This window comes from Bufo gargarizans, chromosome 7 (assembly GCF_014858855.1).
Source record: "Bufo gargarizans isolate SCDJY-AF-19 chromosome 7, ASM1485885v1, whole genome shotgun sequence".
Taxonomy (NCBI): domain Eukaryota; kingdom Metazoa; phylum Chordata; class Amphibia; order Anura; family Bufonidae; genus Bufo; species Bufo gargarizans.
In genome coordinates, this window is record NC_058086.1 from 39715597 (window position 1) to 39725218 (window position 9622).

General features: G+C 51.0%; 1 protein-coding gene across 1 annotated transcript in view; it reads right to left on the bottom strand.

Annotated features, from left to right (window-relative positions):
• The window catches only part of MSH4 (mutS homolog 4), a 57649-nt gene extending 48027 nt beyond the window's left edge, over positions 1-9622 (bottom strand). Inside the window, exons 1-3 of the mRNA XM_044302371.1 lie at positions 9583-9622; positions 8422-8592; positions 6574-6737 (exon numbers count right to left, since the gene is read on the bottom strand). Coding sequence (XP_044158306.1) covers positions 6574-6737; positions 8422-8592; positions 9583-9622 — 375 coding nt within the window. The remainder of the gene's footprint in view (positions 1-6573; positions 6738-8421; positions 8593-9582) is intronic.

Below are 9622 nucleotides of genomic sequence, written 5' to 3' on the forward strand. Positions count from 1 at the left end.
TGGTCCCGTCGGCCCCCGAGCAACGCCGTCCCGAATCCACGCGGAGTGGGGGAGCAGATGGACAAACGGAAGGAACCGAAAGGGACCCGGCCAGTTTCCAACAGACTCCAGGACAAGTCAGGCTAAAGCCCTTGTCGTTGCAGCCACCACAGGAAGGTGTTCTACAGTCCCGGTGTGGGGGCTTGAAGGGCAATCTTGACAGAAGAAAGTAGGCCCGCCAGGTTACCGAGAAGGTAAAGTCCAAGCAGGACCATCACCCAGAATGGTAAAAGTAATCTGCACCCAGCGGGAGGACAGAATGCGGCAAACCCGGTAATAGGCACACAGCTAGTACAGCCAGTGTGAACAATGGAGACAGTACGAGGTCATAAGGAACACCGGAACCATCCATATGAACAACCATAGTCTCCCCAGGGGGGAGGGCAGTGAAGGAACAGCCCCTGAAGCCTGGCCGGGGCAGAAGCCACATCGGAGTAAAACTGACCCAGGAGAAGCCAAAACAGAGCCGTCGAGAGAAAAATAGCCGAGAGACGGATGACACCCTCCAACCGCAAGGAGGAGTGGGCAACAGGGAAGCCACAGGACCGCTCAAAGGCAGAACTCCGCTACTCCGAGATGTCCGGCTCACCAATTCGCAGAAGGCGAATACCCTAACGAATCGAAAGTGGAGGTCCCTGAGACCTGGGTAATCGGGCAACCAAGAGAAGTTGGGCGACCTGCTCGAAAAGAGCGGCTAGAACCTGGTAGCAAAACAAACTGAAGCACGGAGGGTGCCAACAGGAAGGACTCAAACCAAAACGCATCCAAGAGGAGGAATGGCAACAGGCGAGGGAACCGTAATCCCGCCGGAGCCAACGTAGACTGCGAGGGACGCTGGAGACAGCACTCTCGACCATGTGACCGCTTGCGCTGGGAAGCAATGCCACAGGGTAACTAATGGGTACGCATCTAGGAACCACAAACACTCCCCAGGCGGAAGGGCCAACGAATATAGTGGATACCGTCACAACGGAAACACCAATATACCCTCCGAACAGAGAATGGATACCACCCAGCTCGCTGCAGTAGAGAGCAATAGAGCCCGTCCAGGCCAGGTGAACAGAAAGATCTCTTCAGAGAAGAGTGCCAGGCCGGCGGCAATCACCGTATCCCAAGAGAAAAACGTCAAGTCGCAGGAAGAATGGAGGCATACGTACAAGCAGCCCCATAAGCAGTGAGAAAGCCAACCCACCTACGGAAGGAGAAGGCATACACGGCCCAACAACGCACAGAGTGCAGAAGAGCGTCCGCCCACTGCGAAATAGTCATACAGCAAGGAGGGCCAGCCACCGAGTCCCACAGAATCCACGGAAGGGCAAAGTGCAACCGGAAGGGGGGACATACACAAGACTAGTATGGCATGCGACGGAACGCAAGCAGTCCGCCCAGAAGAGAGGGCAATGCACTTGGCAAACATTGCGGGCAGCAAGCGTGCAAAGCCCGCCCCACAAGGGGGTGATGCCCAAGACCAGCACCTACTCCAGAGAAGTAAGACATACCATATTCCGCCCAGAAGAGGGCCATGCACATGGCCACACCGCATCCAGCAGGACGTCCACCCAGTGAAAAGGGGACATGCACAGGGTAACCCTAGCATTAAGTGAGTGTGCAATAATCCACCAAACACCGAATTTTGTGAGAGTACAACTACTCCACCAATGAATGGGGACAAGTACATTAGTCCAGCACAGCATATACAAGGACAGTTGTGAGCCCTGTGAGCGTACAAAAAGCCCACCCTGGAATGAGGGGTGGTAACGCACAAGGCCAGCACCGTATCCAATGGGAGTGCAAGCATTCCACCCATCTTAGAGGTCAGCAACGTATCTGGTGAGAGTGCAGTATGCTGCCCAGAAGGGGGAGCCATGCCCATGGCCAGTATTGCAACCAGGGAGAATGCGAGCACCCCGCCATGGATGGGGGTCAGGCACCTGGCCAGCAGCACACTGGCGAGAGAACAAACACAGTCAGTGAGAGTGTGTGTATGTTGCCTGAGGAAAGGAGACATGCCCACGGCCGGCAGCGAATCCAGTAAGAGTGCCGTACTCCGCCCACGGAAGGGGGAACATGTATATGGCCGGCAGTGGATTTAGTGAGTTGCAAGCATCCCACCATGGAAGGGGGTCATGCACGCGGCCAGCAACTTACCAGCGAGAAAACGACCCCAGTCAGTGAGGGTGTATGCATGGCGCTTGAGGGAAGAAGGCATGCCCAAGGCCGGCAGCGAATCCAATGAGAATGCAGCATACCGCCTATGGAAGGGGGTTATGCACATGGCCGGCTGCCCAGCACCATAACCAATGAAGTGCAGTATTCCGCCTAAAGGAAGGGGGTCATGCACAAGACCGGCAGCGAATCCAGTGAGTGCAGCATTCCGCCTATGGAAGGGGGTCATGCACAAGACCGGCAGCGAATCCAGTGAGTGCAGCATTCCGCCTATGGAAGGGGGTCATGCACAAGACCGGCAGCGAATCCAGTGAGTGCAGCATTCCGCCTATGGAAGGGGGTCATGCACAGGACCGGCAGCGAATCCAGTGAGTGCAGCATTCCGCCTATGGAAGGGGGTCATGCACAAGACCGGCAGCGAATCCAGAGAGTGCAGCATTCCGCCTATGGAAGGGGGTCATGCACATGGCCGGTATCAAATCCAGTGAGTGCAGCGTAACGCCTATGGAAAGGAATCACGCACATGGCCGGCAGTGAATCCAGTGAAAGTGCAGCGTTCCCCTATGGGAGGGGGTCGTGCACCAGACTAACACCGTATCTGGTGAGAGTGCAGATTCCACCTATGGAAGGAGGACATGCACAAGACCGGCAACGAATCCAATGAGTGCAGCATTCCGCCTATGGAAGGGGGTTGTGCACATGGCCTGCAGCGAATCCAATGAGTGCAGCGTTCTCGTGCACATGGCCAACACCGTATTCGGTGAGAGTGCAGTATTCCACCTAAGCGGAGGGTCATGCACCAGGCAAGCCTGCAGCCCGAGAGAGTGCAGTATCCCGCCTAGGAAGGGGTTGTCTGCACATGGCAGTTACCATAGCTGGAGGGTGACGAACTCTGCCTACAGAAAAAAAAAGAGAGCGCATGCACTTGGCCAGCGCTGTATCCCGGAGAGGGCAAGAACCACTTAGAAGGGAAACATGCACCAGCCGGGGAGTGCGACACCATGCCGCTCATGGAAGGAGCACGCATACAGGCGGCGCTACCGAGATAAGGCTGCAGCGTCCTGCGCAGCGCACAAGAAATCCATTGGTTAACCATGTTATGCATTTCTAAATAAAAAATAGCCTCACTGAGGCAGAAAGAAGTGCCACCATACAGGTGCCCAGCATAGAAGTAGAGGGGGGGGGGGGGGGGGCGCGCCAGTCATATAGGCCCATCGGGAGCCAACCAACCTGGAAGGGAGGAGGAGGCGGCGCCGCGATCCCCTGGGGGCGGGAAACCTCCAGGCGGGAAGAATTCGCGCCCGGAGAAGTTCCCGCCCCCTCCAACAGAGGCCGGAAGTTTGCGGCCTAGCAGGCCGTGAAGCCGGGGCCTAAATTTTCTGCGGCACCCGGCTGACCGGGGCCGCACAGGCCACCGGAGCTGACTGCCTAGACAAACCGGCCGCGGAAGCCCACCCCGCGGACCAGAAGTCAGGGGCCCGGGTGGAGCGCCGGAATGCGGCCCAGTAGGCCCGAAGCCTGGGCCAAAATTTGCGGCGCCCGGCCGACCGGAAGTCGCCGACGGCCGGCCGGAATCGATGGAGCATCGTGCTCAAGCCAAATGCCGGCCGCGGGAGTCCACCCCGCAGGCCAGAACAGTCGGGGGCCGGGAAGGAGCGCCGGAGTGCGGCCAGCTCGGAGGTGCGGCCCAGCAGACCGGGAAGAAGCGCCGGAGGTGCGGCCGAGCAGGCCGGGAAGTAAAAACCCCAGCAGCACTGCCGTCAGGAAAAAGGCCCCCGCTCCAGAGCAGCGCATTGGTGAGGGATGGGGGGACCCTGAGACCGGGTGCCCGTGGGGATGCGAGCACAGCGTTCCCAGGAGGGACGCTGATAAGTGAAGGGAGGCGATGTGGCTGCCTATTCGCAGCATTCTGCTGCTAAAAAGTCCCATGAGGGCCAGAAGGGAGGAGAGGGAGCAGGAGTAGAATGTCGCCCCGCAGCACCCCAGGGGCCAGCCTAGGTCCAGCAGTGACCGAAGGGTCCAGAGGCCCAGTATGGGGGGTCAGGCACGCAGGAGACCAGGGTGGGGGGTGGGGGACGTGGGGCTGGAGAAGCCACTCTCTCACCATAGTCGTCTTCACCCTCGGTCCATTCCAGCAGGGTCGCCCCTTCAGCTACTGGCACCGTAGTGGCAGGACGCTGGGAGAGGGACTTGGCGTGCGGGCGACCCTTGCGCTGGCGGGATGTAGGGGAGCTGGGCTGCCCTGATCCACCTTGTCTTCTGTGGGGGAGGCAGCAGTGCGGGTGACCGGCACTGGCGCAGCTCAACCCCGGGAGAAACAGAGAGGTCTAGTGCGTCTCTGTTGTCCCTGATGATCTGGAACAAAAAGAAAAGAAAAAAGTAAAAATCAAAATTTAAACAAAGGAGAAAACAGCCCTGCAGTAGCAGGGAGTGTCTTGCCTCCTTGGACACTAAGCAAAAACTGGCAGTCTCTCTCTCCAGGCTGAGGGTATAGCTGTGGAGGAGGGGCTTAACAGTTTTCACTTAGTGTCACGCCTCCTAGGGAGTTGAGCTATACCCAAGGTCTTCTGTGTCCCCCAAGGAAATTGGGCGAGAAAACAATAAAACATATGTATAAATAAAAAATTGCAGCATGCACGTGGACGGTATCCGCAAAATGAATACGGTTGTGTGCATGAGACCTTTGGCTCACCAATACATCCTGACCAGAGAAGTCAGTTAAACTAAGGAGGTCAGGCCCTCGGGACCCTCTTTTATGAGTAAGAATAGAGTCTTCCACACAGTCAGTCATTCATTTGAATGGTCAGCATGTAATATTACATCTCCCCTTTATGGCCAGACATAACTTTCCCATATGATGACAGTTCCAGAGGCTGGACCCAAGGCAATCAGCTGATCACCAGGCAGATTTCAATTTAGAAAAGGGCATGTCTTGATGGGACTACCGCTTTAGGCAAGCAGACCACTTCAATTCTAGATGCATGAGAAGAATCCTGTTTCTCTTATGAAGCACCCTTCAAAGTACATTTCATTTTATTTGGACAATTCACTTCACAACTGGACCAAAGAAATTGGATCAATTTTTCAAAACACGTTGTCCAATTAAAATGGTATATACTTTACTCTTGGAGTTCAGCGCCAATTTATCACATTACGATTTTTAAGCTGGGCTGTGTGGTGCTTTTTTGTGGGAATGAAAATACATAGTTTCGTGATTTTTCTCATCACAGTTAGGCCTCTTGCACACGAACATTGTGCACCCATGGCCGTACAGCGGCCTGCAATACACGGGCACCGGCCCGTGTGCACTCCGCATCACGGATATGGACCTATTCAATTGAATGGATCCACAATCAAGGAGATGCGGAACAGAAGCACGTATCGGAACCACTACAGAGTGCTTCCGTTCCGTGCATCCGCACCGCAAAAAGATGGAATTTGCTCTATCTTTTTGCGGAACGGACGGCTCGCGGACCCCATTGAAGCAAATGGGGTCACGATCCGCATGCGGCAGCCCTGGTGCTTCCGTGGTGTTTCTGTCCGTGCCTCTGCACCGCAAAAAAATAGAACTTGTTCTATTTTTTTGGCAGTGCGGACGGATCACGGACCCATTCAAGTTGAATGGGTCTCGATCCGTCCCGGCCGTGGCACGGATGTTGCGTGTGCATTGGGTACCGCAATGCACGGAATGGATGCACAGCGTTCATGTGCAAGAGGCCTTAAATACATCTAACACTACTTGAGGCTGGGTGTATGTTTTTTTTGTGTGAATTGTGGTGGTTTCATGAAGCAGGTTTTGGCCGTGCAACTTCTACAAATGAAATACACAGAAATCGTGTTCTTCAGCTGTACAAGCTGCATAGTCAGAAAACATAGCTGGTGGTGGATCGCCAAAGTTATATAGAGGTGCCGCCCACTTGCTGTCTTACATTTAGACCAGGTGTAGAAAATTATGAATGTGATGGGACAGGCGACCCCTTTCCCGCCGCGCCCCTTTGTTACACCTGGCGTGAGCCGTGGGAAACTTGCAGATTCTGCCACAACACGGCGTGTGACAGAATCTGCGCCGATATATGCCAGAAAAGTGGCATATATCTGTTCGCAAATGATCCCCTATTTTTTGGCCCAAATATCTGTAGACTTTTGGTCTTACGAGGGAATTTAAGGTAACTGAATAATATGGTTGGTCATAAAAAGTATAAGGCCGTAATTAGGTCCTATTGTTACCAGATTAAAGGAATGTACTGCAATTAAATCAGCAATGGAGAAAACCAGCACATACTTACAAGATGGCAGACAACTATAACAATGTAATACTGTTTTTACTGTACTCTTAGCTCCAGTTATTAAAACAGATAACACTGTCACCTTCACATAAATGCTGCTGTCTGAAAACTGAGATAAAACCACATCAGGAGTCTTTAAATCCAAACTAGCCATGCCCACTTCTCCTCTGGCGAGACCTCGTCCTTCCACTACTGCCACAAAAACTGAAGATGCAGAACGAGCTGATGCTGAAGATGAAGTTGTCACTGGAAAATGAAGCAATGATCAGTTATACGGATGAATGCAACTACTGAACAGTGCGGTAAATGACTGTCAGGCTGCCTGCACACAGTGTAGATTTATGTGCAGAAAGTCCACATGAAAAATGTATCACTTTTTTTTGGGCATTTTTTGTGCAGAATTTTCCGCAGATCTCACCCTCGCGCTAAAAAGGCACAAGAAAAACAATTGACAGGCTGCAGATTTCAAAATCTACACGGCAGGTCAATTTTTGCACCTAAGAAAAAAGTTAAGTGTACATGAGATCTGTCTAATCTCATTCACTTTAATGCTGCAGTTTTTCTGCTCAAAAATCATTGTGGAAAAACCGCACATAATCCTCATCATGTTCAGGTGCCCTAATAGGTATTTCATCCGTACTGCAAACGGTTACAGGGTACAGGCACTAGGCTTGACACCTATCAGAGGCCGGCGCAGCTACACAACAATGTCATCATCGCACCGCCTGATCCGGGGTGAACGCAGCTCAGGACGCAGCCCAAAAGAGTTCTGTGTCCTGCACTACAATACTGGCAGTGGCATGGAGGTAAGTACTTGTGTTTGTTGTTTTTATTTGCCATCTTGAGGCTGCACTATTGGGAGGGGGGGCATTATTATAACTGGGACAGCACTAGTAGGCCACTATGGGGGGGGGGGTGTCTTTATTAGAACTGGGACAGCAGTATTGGGGCACTGTGGGGGGGTCTTTATTAGAACTGGGGCAGCACTATTGGGGCACTGTGAGTGGATCTTTATTATAACTGGGCAGAGCTATAGGGGCACTGGGGGGGTTCATTATTAGAAATGAATCAGCACTATTGGGGAAATGTGGGGGGGGGGGGTCTTTATTATAACTGGGCAGCACTATTGGGGCACTGTGGGGGGTCTTTATTAGAACCGGGCAGAGCTATAGGGGCACTGTGGGGGGCGTCTTTATTATAACTGGGCAGAGCTATACGGGCACTGTGGGGGGTCTTTATTAGAACTGGGGCAGCACTATTGGGTTACTGTAGGGGGGGGGGGTATTTATTAGAACTGGGCAGAGCTATAGGGGCACTGTGGGGGGTTCATTATTAGAACTGAGGCAGCACTATTGGGGGACTGTGGGGGGGGGGGGTGGTCTTTATTATAACTGGGTAGCACTATTGTGGAACTGGGAAGGGGGGGGAGTTTTTATAACCGGGCAGCACCATTGGGGCACTATATCTCTATGTTTAGATGGAATGATTCATTGACTTCTATTGAAGAGTCTTATGGGCATACTCTGTGCAGAGGTCATTGTGCAGGGAGGGGGAGGAGGTGAGCTGTCACCATCATCTATTGTGAATGCTGGATCCTGTTTTACTATGTATAGGTGTTTCCTGTCATTCTAATCCTGCTTGTGAAATAATGAGATGACTGCTAAAAAGTGATCTCGACAGAACAGGAAGTCTCAATGTATTTTTAGGCTTAGTGGCCGGTGTGAAACTGCACATTTTTTTTATTATTATAGACAATGATAAAAAAGAAACACAAAAATTCACTGGAAATCTCACAACCTATACCTTATATGTATCCATAACCCTCCATTCAATTGATGGAGGCCAAAAGTAAGTCTTTTTGGCCTCCGTCGGACCGGGATACCTATTTTAGTTGCTATATACAATAGCTTATAGAAAGTGACCTGACTACCTGTATGTGCTGTCACCGGAGTCTGGAACTTGGATTTTGTAAAGTAGCCTCCTGCTTGTTTTCGGGCGCAGGGACTGCTAGGAGCCTTCCTTGAAGTGCTGCTCGTAACAGAGGTTAGATTGGAAGCGCTGGCATTTTCTGTGCATGAGCTTTTGTCTGCAAAACAGGATTCTACGGGGGGAAAAAACTGAAAAAAATTAAATTCTGTAAAGTTTAGAAGAACAAAGTGAGTCGGGTAACAGAGTGTGCCAGTTCACCATCTCAAGGGCTTTTTCTCAGGGTGCTACAAGGCCGCGCTCTGCATATTAATCTCTTTGTCAGGGCTCATGCACACGACAGTATGGCTTTTTCAGTGTTTTGCGGTCCGTTTTTTTACGGATCCGTTATTCAGTTTTTTTTTGTTTCCGTTTCCTTTTCGTTTTTCCATATGCCATATACAGTATACAGTAATTACATAGAAAAAATTGGGCTGGGCATAACTTTTTAAGATGATGGTTTATAGATGGTTCAGCAAAAACGGAACGGATACGGAAGACATACGGATGCATTTCCGTATGTGTTCCGTTTTTTTTGCTGACCCATTGACTTGAATGGAGCCAAGCACAGTGGACAAGAATACGACATGTTCTATCTTTTCACGGTACGGAGACACTTCAGTTTTTTTTGCTGAACCATTGAAATGAATGGTTCAGTATATGTACCGCATACTGAACTAAAAAAACGGCCAGTATACTGAATGCAAAATACGGCCCTGCTGCATCCAGTACAGAGCATGTGTTCCCTCACGTGCAAGTGGTTGAGGTATTTTTTTATTTTAAACCCTGAAAGGCCATTTTTTCCCCTGTATACTCATCTTTAATGGGCATTAGACAGGTTCACTTCTGTCTAAATGGCTGTTAAAAATGGTCCTATTGACTTCAATGGAGTCTGTCTGGCCAGGAAAACAGCCAAAAATCAGACATGTCCTTTTTTTTTTTTTTTTTTTTTTTTTTTTTACAGCTGCTATTCATTATTGAAAAAAATTGCCCTATAAGACGCACCTAGGTTTTAGAGGAGGAAATTAAGGGAAAATTGTTAATGAGTCCCCCAATCAGACTTCCATGTGAATGACCCCCATGCTCAGATCAGATTAAATAAATAAATAAATAAAAACAGACTTACCTCTCCTGCTTCGGACGTCGCTGCCGATTCTCACATCCAT